At 33.0% G+C, this 15,684-nt stretch overlaps 1 protein-coding gene across 1 annotated transcript in view; it reads right to left on the reverse strand.

The window, feature by feature from the left end:
• Positions 1-1,155: 1,155 nt before the first annotated feature.
• LOC145287999 (NFX1-type zinc finger-containing protein 1-like) overlaps positions 1,156-15,684 on the reverse strand; it is a 49,012-nt gene continuing 34,483 nt past the window's right edge. Inside the window, 1 exon segment of the mRNA XM_080135998.1 lies at positions 1,156-4,163. Within this exon segment, the coding sequence (XP_079992124.1) occupies positions 4,069-4,163 (95 nt within the window). The 3' untranslated portion in view covers positions 1,156-4,068.

The following is a 15,684-nucleotide window of genomic DNA, read 5'->3' on the forward strand; positions in this document are numbered from 1 at the left end:
ATGCTGACATCAACTGCATTAATTTCATAAATATTCAACAGGCGCCGGTGAATGTTGATTGGTTCAATTTTTTTCTGCATGGAAGAATTCAATGACTCATCTCTGATTCTGACACACGTTCATGACAGGTTGCTTTTTTTAAAGTCTCATACTGTCAATATCTGCAACAGAGAGTTGTAACATTCAGCTCATGAATGCATAAGTTCATTAATTATAACAATGAAATTTGCAATTCCCTCAGAGCCATTCGGGCTGAATAAAAAATAGGAGGCATTACTTTTAAAATGCACCTTATATATCCAAGTATTGTAGTCGTAATCCAACTTTTTCCTCAGTGAATTAGACTTTTTTTTCTGGTTCCCTATTGTCAGTAGTTGATGGCTAATCCCAGTGACTAATGACACATGTTCTGAATATATATATGTATGCATGCACGTGTGTGTGTGCATACATACGCATATAAAGAGACATACACACACACATGTGTATATATATATATATATATATATTTGATTTTGACTCGAAAAATTCATCCAACCAAATTGAAATAACTTGAACCAAAACCAAAATAAACGGCAAGAACTTAGTTGCCAACCCAATATATATATATATTGAGTTGGCAACTAAATATAATATATATATATATATATATATATATATATATATATATATATATATATATATATATATTTATTTAGTTGCCAACTCAATATATATATATATTGGGTTGGCAACTAAGTTCTTGCCGTTTATTTTAGTTTTGGTTCAAGTTATTTCAATTTGGTTGGATGAATTTTTCGAGTCAAAATCAAATGATTTCTACCATTTTGAGAATCTTGTTGAATGCCAGAAAAAAGTTGTGAACATGAATGGAGAATACATCATTGATTAAATAACTGTTAGTTTTTATTTTACTTTTAAAAACTATAGATTTAAAAAAACAGAAAGAACTTAGTTGCCAAATTAACACACACACACACACACACATACACATACACACAGCCAATAAATTTGCTGTCTCATGAATGCTTTAAGTTGAGATTTGATCAAACTTTCTTAAAAGAAAATGTCTAAAATTATATTCTTTGAATGTGTAAAAGTATTTTATACTTTCAAAAATCTTTGACCTCAATAATAATAAAAACAAAACAAAAATTGAATTTTAGAAATTTTATTGTTTTTGTTAAAATGTTAAATTGAAAAAAAATTTTTTTTCTATAACCGTGCAAAAGTCTTGTTTCAATTACAACGAAATGTTGCTATTTAAAATAATTAATAAACCACTTAAAGTCACAATTAGAAAGTTAATAAAGAAATCAGGAAAATATCAGTTCTTCTTTGTTATTGTAGCAAAAATTAAAAAATTAAAATATTGAATTTTAAGTAAAACCAATAGTATCTACTGGATTTCCATGTCACAATAATGAAAATATCCAAAAATTAACAAAAATGATAAGGTAGAAAATTAATTATTAGTGAAAACAATTTTTGAAGACAATTAGCGAAAATTAAGTTTTGTTAAATTGGTCAAAGATTTTTAGTTTTTAGGAAAAAGAAGGTAAACCTTTTCTTATGATTCAAAATCTCCGATTTCTTATTTTGCAAAGCTTAATTTCTGCTAATTTGTCTTCGAAAACTTTGAATAAAGAAGAACCAAAATATCTTTAGTGAATTATCTCCCTTAGATAATTTTTACCATGTTGTTTTTAATGGTTGCGAAAAATATTTTTGATAAATATTTTCTTCTAAGTTACATATTGAAATTTTTGTTTCTCAGATTTGGCATCTGAATGATGCAACTGTTTTAAATGCTTTTTTAATTATTTATATTATGTTGTATGCAAGAAAATTGAAAACAATTACAAGACCTATTTAATATATATATATGCAAATCAATATATTTACTCTCTATGCATGCATATTTAATCATTTTAGTGAGATAATATATTTTGATAAAATTGATTGAAAAGAAAATAAACTTATAAATGAACACCAGATTTTAATGACATAGATTGAAAGTTGCTTTTTAAAAATTAGTATACAAAGTAAATTTCTAAATTACCCTGTTAAAAAGTGTTTATTTTGAGTATATAATAAACAATACAAGGTAATATCTATGTATAAAATACACTTTTAAATTTTGGATATTGGAAGATATTAATATTGTGAGAAAATTCCTGACTTTTAAAATTTAAAAAAAAATAACAGTGAAAATATGACAGAATATCTTGGAGAATAGTGAGAGCTTTTAGTCAGAGACAGACACAAAATTTGCATTATAGCAGGGGAAGGGCAAATAGTGTTTATTGTAGCCTTGACGTCACACTGGTGAATAACGGCGAGGTCTACTCAACTGAAATAATGGCAACATACAATTGATTGTGGACGCTTCGACTCAACCCAGTTGCGCATGCAGCTGTGTAAAGAATGTTTCAGCTGCACACACATTTCTTTTCTACACCTACGCAAACTCTGTGGGCTTAAAAACTAAGATTCTGTCTTTTTGTACTGACGTATTTGTAAGCACCTCACGTGACACAGACCTTGATTTTTTTGTTTAATCAGTGTTCAAAAATAAACGCATTTTTGTAAGTATATTTTTGACTGTCTCCAGGAGCCGGTTGAGGTCCTTAAAAAACCATCATGCACCAAAAAAGAGTCAGTCGAGTCAAGCCCAGCATAGTGTAAACAACATATCGGTTCTGTCCATGGGACGTTAAACTCGTGCGCACCAGTTGTTTAATTCTCCACGTTGAAAATTGACTTTTTACCCTATTCTTATTTTTTGCTGAAGTGAGCAACTGAATTTTATGTTTTAGTTATTTTCAACCTAGAATTTTAACCTTTTCTACTTAAGTTCCGAAAGGACATTTATTACCTCAATCACAGGAAGAGACAGAAGGGGAAACTTTCCAGTTTTTCTTTTTCTTTTTATTTTTCAATTATGAGGAAATAAATTTTGTATAAAATTTGTCCTTCGCCTCAGGCATTTTTGTTGTAGTTGTTCAACTCCATTTTACATAAAAAAAAATTTTTTTTTTTAGTTTGCGGGGCTAACATTGATACTCACAGCCTTGCAACATGTTCCCAAACAAATAACAGTTGGACAGTATAAAATATGGGACCAATACTTTGATCAACCTCTATACTATAGTTTTTATTCTCCACTCTTGTATAAACATATATATACTCCCATTTAGTCATGCAAAAGTTAACAAATAAAATACGTCTTTTTCTAGTGACTCAGAAAAACCATTTCAAGTGAGTCGAAGTGAGGCAGATAGCATGTTAGACTTACTCTGTCATTGGCAATCAATTCAGAAAGCAATCTTTTTCTCTATAAAAAAAAGTCAGCGGTGGACTTTATTTTTTAAGATCATCAGAAATGATAATTTATATATGAAATTAAATTAATTAGGCGATACTATGATTTTTATATGAATATTTTAGTAATAGATCAAGATTTTAGATTCTCATTTAGAATTTGATTTAATTAAAAAACAAAAATACAGAAAAATCTTTATGAGGTATGTACTCATCACAGAACAAAAATGTCATATTTCCAAAATTATGTAAATTGATCAAGTAGTTTCAATTTTAATCAAGAAAATCAAATTTTATGAGGAAGTGAGACTGGAGTCAGGAACTGCCATGTTGCTTTAGAATTTCAAGGGCAACAACTCAATTTGACTACTGCAATTTTGTGTTTTAAAGAATTAACAAAATTATTAATCACTAAAAATCCTAAATTTTGATTTTCTTTATAAAAATAAAGCTACTTGATCAATTTATAAGTATTTATTTCCGGATGCCAATATAATGCTGGAAATTTTTTATATCTCCAAATGTCCAATTACTTTTGAAAATATTTTTTTCTTTTATATAAAAACAGTTAGACAGTGTAATTTAACATTCATGTAATATTTTCCAATGTTTGCTTATTTTTCTCTTAAAAATGAAATAATTTGATCTTGAATTATTTCATTCTATTAAGTTGAAAAGATTAGTTAACAATCTTTGGCCCCCTCTGAGTAGACAGCATCCATCCAGTATGAGAATTACCTTCAGCTATGCATGGTTTTCTCCTTCAATGATCGAATCACATTTCAGACATTTAGAACGTTCTGTTGCTCCTCCATATTCACCAATTGCATAGATATGGCCTGAAAACACAAGGAAAGATATTGTTATATCTTAATCGAAATCTCAATATTTTCAATAGAAAACGACCGCTTGTCTGTAGTGGAATGGGGTTCTAAATGAATAGTAACATTTAATGCTACTAAAACTAAACTTCTTTTCTTTAACAATTGCAAGAAGCTCTCTTAAGATAGCCGATAGCCATGACTAATAACATTTTGAGCTCATCCTTCAAACTCTTTGGCTTAACAACATAAACTGGAAAAAATACATTGAGGACATTGCAAAGAAGGTGGGCTCCCTCTACTGAACTAGAAAATTACTCACACCTGAGAGCATCCTGTATATTTACACAGCCACTATTCACACATGCATAGAAAATTGTGTATTGTTTCAACGTCTGGGTATGTGCATCCACTACTAATCTGTTTTTTAGACAGGGTCCAAAAAAGTCTCTAATCTAATAGGTCATCGACCATCAATCAAGCTATAACTCCTGCCCCATCGCCCCAATATTGCATTCTATGCCTGTTTTACAAGTATTTTAATGGAATATGCTTTAATGAACTCATTGCACTTATACCACCTCCGTCTACATATCCTCAACAAACTTGTTTAGCAACAAAACTTCACCTCTTCATTGTAGATGTTGGAAAGCCTTCTATTCTGATAATTTCTTTACTTGGATTGCTTGACTTTGGAATTCTTTCTCTGCTTCCCTGACCGTACTGACGTGCAGAAGTTTAAATGCTCATATCTTTAGATAATCTCCTGTAAACCTGACCCCAAATTATAACTCTTGCGTCCAAGTGGCAATATGTTTTATCAATAAATATAAAAGTGAAAATGTATGTATGTATGTATGCGTGTGTGTTCGCTTTTTCTGTATGTCTACAAAAGGCTTTTTTCAGAGAAGCGGTCGCTCGCCTAACAACTTTTTAAAACTTTTTATATCACATGTAAATCGTAATATCTCAGAGTTGTCAATGGAGCTCGCCTGTCTATTTAATTTGTTTAACTTCGGGAAGATAAATATTCAAAAGTTTTCGCTCACCGCATGTGGATTAAGCCTTTTCCTATAATTAATTCTGGCGGCATTTTTCCGGTTTCCCCTTACCCCCCGCATTCCGCAGTAAATGAAATGCTACTCCGCATTAAGTCATTAAAACGTGCACCTTCCAAATCTAAGTAATTAAATAAATTCAAATGCGTTTCCGTTGGTATGTTGCGGTGGTGCAATGGTTAACATCGCATGTTTTTTTTTCACACTTTAATTTACAATTTTGCCTCAAGGGTTCCGGTTCGATCCTCATACTTACCTACCAAAACATGTTTTTTTATTTTACCCCCCCCCCCCCCGGATTTTGATTTACCCAAAACCACACACACCTGGGCAATGCTGGGTACCCCTCGCTAGTTTAGAATAAATAAGAATAAAAAATAAAATAAAATATTAATAAAATTGTGTGACTACTTTTTGTTTCTGAAAAGGTGGGTCTCTTACCTCCATGCAAATTACACATTTTTATTATCTATATATTAATACGATAGCGTGTGTTATTTTCTGTGTCATGCTTACATCCGGGTCGTTTAATTGTTATGTACATCCATTTCTTGTAATAAATGATTTTATCAAAGATTCTTCATAAGTTTTGGTTTCGGTTTTGATTATAACTGATGGCACTTAAGTCATCTATTTTTTTATAAATAATTTTATTAAGAATTCTTCATAAGTTTTAATTTAGGTTTTGATAATAGCCAAAAGAGCTCAAGTTATATATATATATATAAATATATATATAAATATATAAATATATATATATATATATATATATATTCTTCATAAGATTTGGTTTTGATTTAAGGTGATGCACCCAAATAATATGGATATCTTTATAATATATAAGAATCGATAGACAATTGATTCTACATATAGAGTATATATACAAAATCTGCATACATTAAAATATCATATTTAAGCTTATTTTACGACCGGGTTACATCGAGCGTCTCTATTAGCTTAGATAAATACTTTGGCAGTTTTAACAAAAGAGCTACAATAATATCAGGGCGTCTCCATTTATGCTAAACATCCACAGAATACCAGCATCAATATATTACATGTGAAAGAGTCTGCAGTGGAATTACCACAGATCCTGCTATTAATTATTTATTTATTGAAATTATAAATGTGTTTATTATATTATTATCATTATATTATGGTATTCCACAATGAGACTATTCTTTTCCATGGTTGCCAAATTAGCCTTTTTAAAGCCAAATTTAACAAATCTGGCCTTTTTCAGAGCATAACATTACAGACTAACTAAGGAAAGAAGAAGCATGAAGACATGTTTGCTGCAAGGCTAAAAACTGAAACATGAACAAATAGCTGTTATGTTACACATGCATATTTGTAATGTCATCGTTAGACCTTTACCTGGTAAATTTTATTTTTTTTAATTTTCACACTTTATACCAATTTTTTTTATAAAGTTTCGCATGGTTTCAAATACCTTATATATAATGCTTCATGTCTGTAGACCAAAAATTTTAGAAGTTTGGTAGGCAAAATTTTTAAAACAAAAATATATGCACATATATAAATATATATGGAAAGAGTTTTGTGTTTACTATAAACTTGTGTTTACTATAAACTTTTTATGCAAGTAATAATCATGTAGAATATCTGCATGAATATAATTACACGTAATAGTTAACTAAAGATGATCATTCCACAAGAAAACCGAAAAAACTAATAGGGAATTAATTAAAATGAATGTTTAAAAGAATATAAGAATAAGCTAGATCTTTTGCTAGTAAATGCAATTTCACGGCCCATATATGAGAAAGTTGTATTTTCTTTTTAAGTAAATAGAAAAAAGGCTTGCCTTTTTTCTTTCTTGGCCTTTGGGCCAAGATCAAAGTGTAGGTCATCAGGGTGTCCTCGTTGCAGTATCCCAGCTGAGGAAATGCCGGAACCCAGGTTCTTCGATTGCAGTGGACTCAGATGGTACTGAGCGTATGTCAATGAGGTGACAGCTCGCATTGATCTCGAGCAGCTTCACTCACTGGATGTGTCCTACATCATCCACAGTGCAGAGCCACTGTGGGACAGGGAGAGACGAATGGTGTTTCTTGCGATCCTGGCTGTGGCCAGAATGGTGATATGGAGTTCAAGAGTGCAAGAGAAGTGCGAGGTTGTATCTTTTGCTGATCAGGATCTGGTTCCCTTCTTCAAGCATCAGCTGAAGATAAAGATCAGATGTGATAGGAAAAAATTATACTCTGAATATGGAGAAAGATAGTATGTCTGTGCATGTATAGAGGTGCAAAGTTGGAGTTTGTGTTCCCCGCCTAAGAATGGCGGACACAATTCCAGACTTTGCAAGACTTCAGACCCCTAGAACAAATGTTTAGACTAGGTTCTTAGCTAGCCGAGTGAATGGCCTCCTCCATCCCCAATAAGAAACCTCCAAGATGTCCACACCCCAATCCTTTTTTTTTTGGTCCCAACTACCCTAATAAGCAATCTTGGAGAAATTCACATATCCCCCACCCAACCCCAGTTTCTTTGATCCTGCCTAGAATTTCAGCCTCATATAGAGAACAACTTGCTTGTTTTTGGCCAACAGCAAGCCAGAAAACAGTGGGCATTCTACTATCTAGAGAGGGTTGGAAGGGTTTTACTAACATTTTTATATTTTTTGCATTTTTTTCCTCTATCCAAAGCCAATGACATATCCCTTTATAGTAGAGATACCTAGGTGTAAGAAAGCCTTTTACTCCAATAGTTTCTTCCCCAGAACTGCGGGTCTTTGGAAATCCCTTCCGGGATTCTGCTTTCCCAACTGCACTGATATGCAGAAGTTCAAGTGTAATGTGAACAAACATCTTTCTACTCATCTCCCTTCATAATGACCCCGCTAATTAAGTCTCTGATAGTAGCCTCCTGCTTCAAAGTGGCACTGTGCCTTGTTTGGGGTGAAAATTGAATAAAAAATTTTTTTTTTAAATTAAGCAAACGACTTTTTATAAAATCTTATTTTTACCATTTTATTGTTTATAACAAATAAAAAAAAAATATTAAAAATAAAACACACATGCACACATGATATGATTTGAGAATTTTAGGTACGATGAATCCCGGTACACTGGAGGTATTTTGGTGAATGAGAACTTTAGCTAGGATCAAGCATAGACTAGCAATGGTACAGTCACGAGGATGACCATAGATATCCCCTCCCCAATTTTTAAATGGCCTTGTGCCTAATTTTTGTTTATTACTGTTTATTTTACTTTTCAGAGTAAATAAAAAATATATAACTCAAAGTGTAGTATCTGTTCTGATGCTATACTTAAGTTAATTCGCCCTTGGTCAATGGAGGGGAAACCCGCTATACTTAGGCGATTATTATTTTTGGTCCCTACCAGAGTGTCCCTTTTGCCCTTCTTTCAGGGAGCTGGTTTTCACCCACATTAAAAACAACCTTGTGTCACATTTTGTTTTCATGGGGAAGCAAAAAAATACCAATAGAAAAAAGGGTTTTTTAATATGAATATCACTACCAATAAAAAAAAAAAAAAAAAAAAAAAAAAACAGATTTATAGGAGTATAGGTTATCATTTATATACTTTACACCATTGCATTTTTTATTTCACTAAATACTCAATTCATAATAAAAACAAAAAATAATGTCTAATCACATAGAGGCAAGAAGCATACAGATATACATACAAAACACGAAACTTAATTGATATAAAGGATTCACCAGGTACGAGCAAAAATGGGCGGGCAAAGATAGGGGGACCTAGTTTTGAAAGCCGATTTATCATAATTTTTTGTAGGTTTCTGACTACTTTTTGATTGTATTTGAAAGATTAGAGACTAAAGTTCATTTCCTAAAAGAAAAAAAAAAAATTTGTATACGTGAAAAAAAAGTTATGAAAAATGTTTTCACGGCAAGCTAACCAATTCAGCTAAATTTTGAAGTTAATTAAATTCATTGTAAAAATCCTTTAAGATAAATATTAGTTTTCTGGGTCTATTTCAAAGATAATTAGTAAAGTAATGTCCTAAGATATTGAATTAAATAAAAAAAACCAAAAAAAAAAACCACCTTGTTTGTGCAAAAAGAATCTTAATGAGGCCTCAAAAAGCAAGTAATTTACCGTTCGACAAAAACGCAACAAACTAAAAAAATGTAAATACGATTATAAGGCGGCCCAAAATTTCAGCCAATCAAAACGCTGTTTTGAAATGAAGTCATGATAGTAAAAAGAGGTAGGGGTGTCAGATTTTTTTTTCCAGACGTGCATCCATACATTCTTATTCTGAACGTTTGTATCAATTTTTATCATTTTTTAATTTAATTATTTTTTATATTTCTGTTTTTAAATTAATATTTTTTAAATTATTGTTCGAGATTATATAAAAATTATGTTACGGCGAAAGTTTTACATTCTTGCCAGCAAGGAAATTATTAAAATCTTGCATATAAAAATTATGCGTAATCTGTAATTAAAAAAAAAAAAAATAGAAATATTTTTGCTATTATAATTTCTTTTGTGTTAAAATATTAAATAAATAATGCTTAATTCAATGGTAATAGTAGTAGTTCGAGAAATTCATTTTTCTTCTGGTTATATCGAATTCATTAATATGGACTTTAGGGGCTCTTTTTTGTAATGTTCCTGTAAAAATCTTCTTTTTTTTCATTGTTACAAATTACGATGCTTTATTTACATAAAAAAAGCAAAAATAAATTCTTGCGTTTTTTATTTACTACTGAAAACCATAACTTTAGTAAAGGTATTTTTTGTTTAAAGAAAATAATACATTTCCACTCAGATTTAAATAAAAATAATTAGTTCATTATATTCCGCAATCATTATTTGATAAATACTGAAAATTTCATTAAAATTGGTTAATTTCTTGATTTTTAGTGAATCTTTAAGTAAAGGGAGGCACTTGTAGTCTGTCTAAACTGTACGAACGAACTGACTAAACCAAGATGGCCGACTCCTATTTATATCACCACAAGCAAGGGAGGTAACCATGTAACTGAAGCAAGGGAGGTAACCAATGTCTACATTAACATTGCTGCTGTCCTCAAGTGAATAATTTATTTCTGATTTAACAAGTCCCTTAGAAGCTCAGACGAAGCTCCTGCCTTGGTCAAACAATCAGAGACCTGATCACAACCCTTGATCCATTCTATCTGTATCTCTCCTCTACTCTTCATTTCCTTCAGCCTTGCTACATCTATTCTCAATCGTCGATCGCTTACCAGATTGTTGGAATTCAATGTCTCCACAAGTGATGTATTATCTGTCTTGCAGAGAACGTCTGGCAATTTAGATAACTGAAATACCTCTTGTATCATAACCGCAGTCAAAACACCAGCATCAGCTCCCTCATTCAGAGCAAGAGTCTCTGAGGCCAATGGGCTTTTTGTCACTCTGTCCAATTTCTTTGACGCCCAACACATGGGGGCCATTTTGTCAGTACTTCCTCCAATAAAGACAACAAAACCACCCTGTGAAGATCCATCTTCCAGACTGGCATAAGAAGCATCAGTATAACACAAAATGTGTAAATCTGAGGGCTTTCCCAATTTTGGAAATGTTATAGAACCCTTCTTGGATTTCAATTTTGATAAGGCTTTATTCGCCTCAAATAAGGCTTTTACTTTGGGATGCTTTCCAGTGTTGCTCATTTTACACACATCAAAAGCTATATCAGGGCGTGTTTGAGTTGAAACCCACATCATCTGACCTGCAAGTCTCTTCAACTCATGCTTTTCTTCTTCATTCAGTTCATAATTTTTCCTCAGTATCCTCCCTTTGCTTATTTCTATTGGAGATATGGAAGATACATATAGATCTTGTTCTACAGTGATCCCATTTTCCTGTTGATTAACATTCAGTCCAACATATTTGAATGTTCCACTTTCATGAGATCCCACCTTAAATTTTTCTTTCAATGTTGCAATCACATCCCTTTCAAACTCTGTGTTTCCACAGAAAACAAAATCATCCACGTGCATAGCAAGAATTCCAGTCAAATTTCCTTTAATATTATGCCACAAAAACAATGCATTATCATAAGCACTTGCTACTCCTTTTAATTCAATCAAAGCCTGAGTAACTCTCTTGTACCATGCCCGTGGAGCATCATTCAATCCATAGATGCATCTTTTTAATTTCCACACTTGAGATTTAGGACAAACATCAGATGGTGGCCTCAGGTACACATCTCTCTCTAAAATACCACCTTGCAAAAAGGCTGAGGTAAAATCTATGGTCTGCAGCATCCAATTCTTTATTGATGCGGTTAGCATGACCATTCGCATAGCTTCACGGCTACATGTTGGGGAGTCCGTTTTCAGATTACTATTTTCTTCATAGCCTCGTGCTACAAGGCGAGCTTTCATTGTTTTCTGATTATCCTTGAATTTTTCAGTAATCACCCATCTTGTGGATATTGTTTTTTGACCTGTGTATGGCACACATTCAAATACTTCATAGGTGTTCATGTTTTTTATTTCTTTATGCTTGGCATCCATTACAGCTTTCGACTGCTCTTGTTCAGCGGTGAGCAGGACTACATTTTCCTGTTCAGTATATTGGGGCACTTCTCTCCAATGATCAATATGATTCCAGTTGATACAAACTTGATCCTTGTTTTCATCCTCAGGTTCTATATTGATCCAATGACTATATTTGCCAGTTGATTTAGGCTGTACTGACATAACCTTTCCTTTCTTCCACTCCCCACTTCCATTTATTTTATAAGTTATGGTCTTATTTCGGCCAGGTTTTTCAGTCTTATCTCTTAAACTGGTAGAACTATCAACAACTTCTTCTCTGTCTATATCTTCACTTTCTACCACTTGATTCTGCAACTCCTCCTCCTCAACTGAAAGGTATTCATTCTTCCCTTCTGTAGTGTTTCCCAGCATTTCAGCTTTTTTTGTTCTTTTTTCGTTGTTTTTATTCACTTTCATCAATTGGCACGGATGCATCCTATAAAATGCTCCGCCATGTCTGATTAAGACAAACTGGCCTTCTCTGCCTAACACTTTTGCTGGACCACGCCATCCTTTAAAACCCTGCCTCCGATAATAGATTTGGTCTCCGGTAGCATAATCTTCATCAGCATAAGTTCTGACATTAGACCTGAGAGCTCTCCTAATTCTCTCACTGGACTCAGCTTCCAAAAAGTTTCTCCTTGCACTATGGAGAGCATTTAAATTTTTTCTCACCATGTCACTTGTAGTAGAGGACTCCATAGCAGGTAACTGGTCTGTCAGAATTGAGGGGTATTTACATTGAAACCGAATACAAGTTCATTTGGACTGTGTCCAGAGTAATTGAGGAGGGCATTTTTTGCACAAATAGCCCATGCCAAGGCAATTTCAGGTTCACACTTCTCATCGTCAATTGTTTTTTTCATTGCCTCAGCAACTATCAAATTATGACGTTCTACAGTACCGTTGCTGAATGGACTTTCTGCGGCAGTAGTACAGGTCTCTATGTTGAGTTTTTCATTCATCTGTCTATAGTGTTCATTGTTGAATTCACCCCCATTATCACTCAGAAAACGAACAGGAGATCCGAAATAGGTAATCCACATCATAAAGATGTTTTTGATGATCTCCTCCTTCTTCTTTGTTTTGATCAATGTTGCCACTGAATACCTGGTAGCGGCATCAATGAGATGTAGTATCCACACCTCATTGTGGATGAACTCTTTCAAATCCATGCAAACTGTGTGATTAAATCTATTGCCAAGAGGCAATCCCACAACCGGTCGCAGTGGAGCTTTTTTAAATCTAAGGCAAATTTGACAGTTTTCACAAACCTCCTCAATCGCCTTTATAAATTCCTTGTCATTGAATTTGCCACTTTTTTTAACCAAGGAAACAAGTTTTTCCTTCGAGGCATGAGCAAACTGTCGATGAAGTTTTTCTGCTTTTTTTTTTTTTTCTGTGAAAGAACACTGACCAAAATTCTGAACATGTAATACAATGTTCTTAGTATCACTATGATCCAACAACTTATTTGTTAAGGGGAGACAATAGTGCCCTGAAGTTGTGGTCTTTAGTTCAATACATTTATCAAAAATCCAGCACATATCTTTCCGGAAATCTAGCACTATTCCTGCTGTCTTCATTGATTTGTGACTTAATAGAAGAGGCAAGTCGTTTTTCACAATATCTGCTTCGATATAAACTCTTATACCTCCGAGTGTAACCGGAAATTTAGCAACTTTAATTGCTGTGACAGCCACTCCATCACCAAAACAAAAACTCCGGTCTGAGTTCGTATACTTCACTAGTTGCAGATCACTTTCATTTAAAGTATCTAAATAAACATCAAGCCACACTTCGCCAGCCAGTGTGCGAGTACAAGCAGAATCCAAGACTGCCATTCCAAATGTTTCCTTTACAAGATTTGAGATTTTTTCATTTGTACTGTTCAAATAAATATTTTCTTGAATGAACAACGTAATGTGTATTTGTTCTGTCGCTTCCGTAAACCTGGGCGTATTTCTAGGACACTCTCTAATTAGATGGTTCGAAGACTGACATTTGTAACACAACAACACGTTTCCACTTCGGTCACATGGATTAGATTGTCCTCGACGAAAACGCCTTTTGTTGTTACCCGGTTTAGAATAATTATAGTTGACGATTTCGGGCTCTGATTTCACTGCCGGTACATTTTCATCACGATAAATGTCACCAAATACTTTCTTTATCGATTCCTTCATGTTTTGATACGTCAAAACAGAACACGTTGTCCGCGCTAATTTTTCGTTCTCTTCCGATATGTTAACCGCGTTCAAAACAAGAAAAGCTTGCACTCCTTCCGGTAGAATAATGTAGAATTTTTTTAATCTTTGGTACAAAAACTCATAACGCACAAGAAAGTCATTTATACTGGTACCTGACGACCTTTTATAAGTGTAAAATTCCTTAAAAGTCATGTAAGCGCGCGTGTGTTCATCCTTTAAATATATGTCATCCAGTTTCTTTATTAAGATCTTCAAGCCATCTCGTCCGCCGATGTCACTTGTTGGCAATTCACGGACACATTCTCTAATATTCGGTGGTAGCGTCAAAAACACTGCTGGCCCTTTTTTTTCCTCAGAAAGATCCGTGAACAACGACCACATTTCAACGTCTTGTTTCCAGTTCTCGTAAACATCCTCCCCCTCCAACAATGGAGGTTGTTTGTTCGAAGTTGCCATATCCGATATCCGATCTGTCTAGTGCTACAGACAAGCTGTACAAAAAAAAATTTTTTTTTTTTTCGTTGTCGCACACAGAGGGATATCTCTGCTACCATTTGTTGAGACACTTGTAGTCTGTCTAAACTGTACGAACGAACTGACTAAACCAAGATGGCCGACTCCTATTTATATCACCACAAGCAAGGGAGGTAACCATGTAACTGAAGCAAGGGAGGTAACCAATGTCTACATTAACAAAAATGTTTATACATTTTGAGCATCAGTATTCATTTTGCCCGTACCTAGGATTCACATTAAGATAAATTTCTTCATTCTACAGTTACTTTATATTCATCCCTGCCATGTTATCTGCTTAGCTGAATAATTTAATTATATAAAATACACTTTGTGTTTATTTTCATTAGATAAATGAGTTTTAAGTAAAAGATAGGATTATCAAAGTCTTATAACAGATTTTTAATAGTACTCCTTTATTTTGGAAGACAATGGAAACTCTCTGTTGAAATGATGTCCACGCAATGATAAATTTACAGTTAAGTTAAATTTAAGTTTTGGAAAAGAAGAGTTGCCAGTATCCCTCCACTGTAAAATATTCACAGCAAGAACTCATCTAACTACAACCATAACAACTTTGCTTTCTCTCTCTCTCCTTACCAAAAACCAAACGAAACAAAGTTTATTTCTTAGAATATCCTACCTGTGGAACATAGATACGATGTGTCTGCTTGGACAGAGATTGGAGGCATTTTCTTCTTCAAACTTATGGAAAATATTTATGTAAAAAAAATTATGAGTGAAACATAAAAAGAAAAATGTTCCATTAAATTAATACAAAAAAAATATTTGTTTATTTTTTAAAATCGTAAATGTTTTTGTTTTCTTCATAGTTTTTTTTTGTTTTTAAATAGTAAATGTTTACAAAAAAAAAAATGAAAAGTAAATATATCAACAAATTACTTAATTCCCCCAAATCTCAGCCAATCAGATTGAAAAAAATTTCTTTTTTTTTTTACACAGATTTTTTGCAAAGAATATACTGCATGCCAGTCTGTCTAAATTAAAACTGTCTGTAAAATGTCTGACATACGTTTGAAAGCTAAATTACAATGCAATTTCGTGGGATGCCTTAGGACTAATATAACATAAAATATCTTATCGCAGGGTGTCCAGCCTTCTCGTGAGTATGTTTGCAGCACATGATGAAAGAATGGAATAATTATGAACAAATAAGAAAATCACTCGCTGTTACATAACGATATATGTTTATTATGGAGACACATACA

The sequence above is a fragment of the Euprymna scolopes genome, chromosome 11, assembly GCF_053919585.1.
Source record: "Euprymna scolopes isolate OS-2025 chromosome 11, ASM5391958v1, whole genome shotgun sequence".
Lineage (NCBI taxonomy): Eukaryota > Metazoa > Mollusca > Cephalopoda > Sepiida > Sepiolidae > Euprymna > Euprymna scolopes.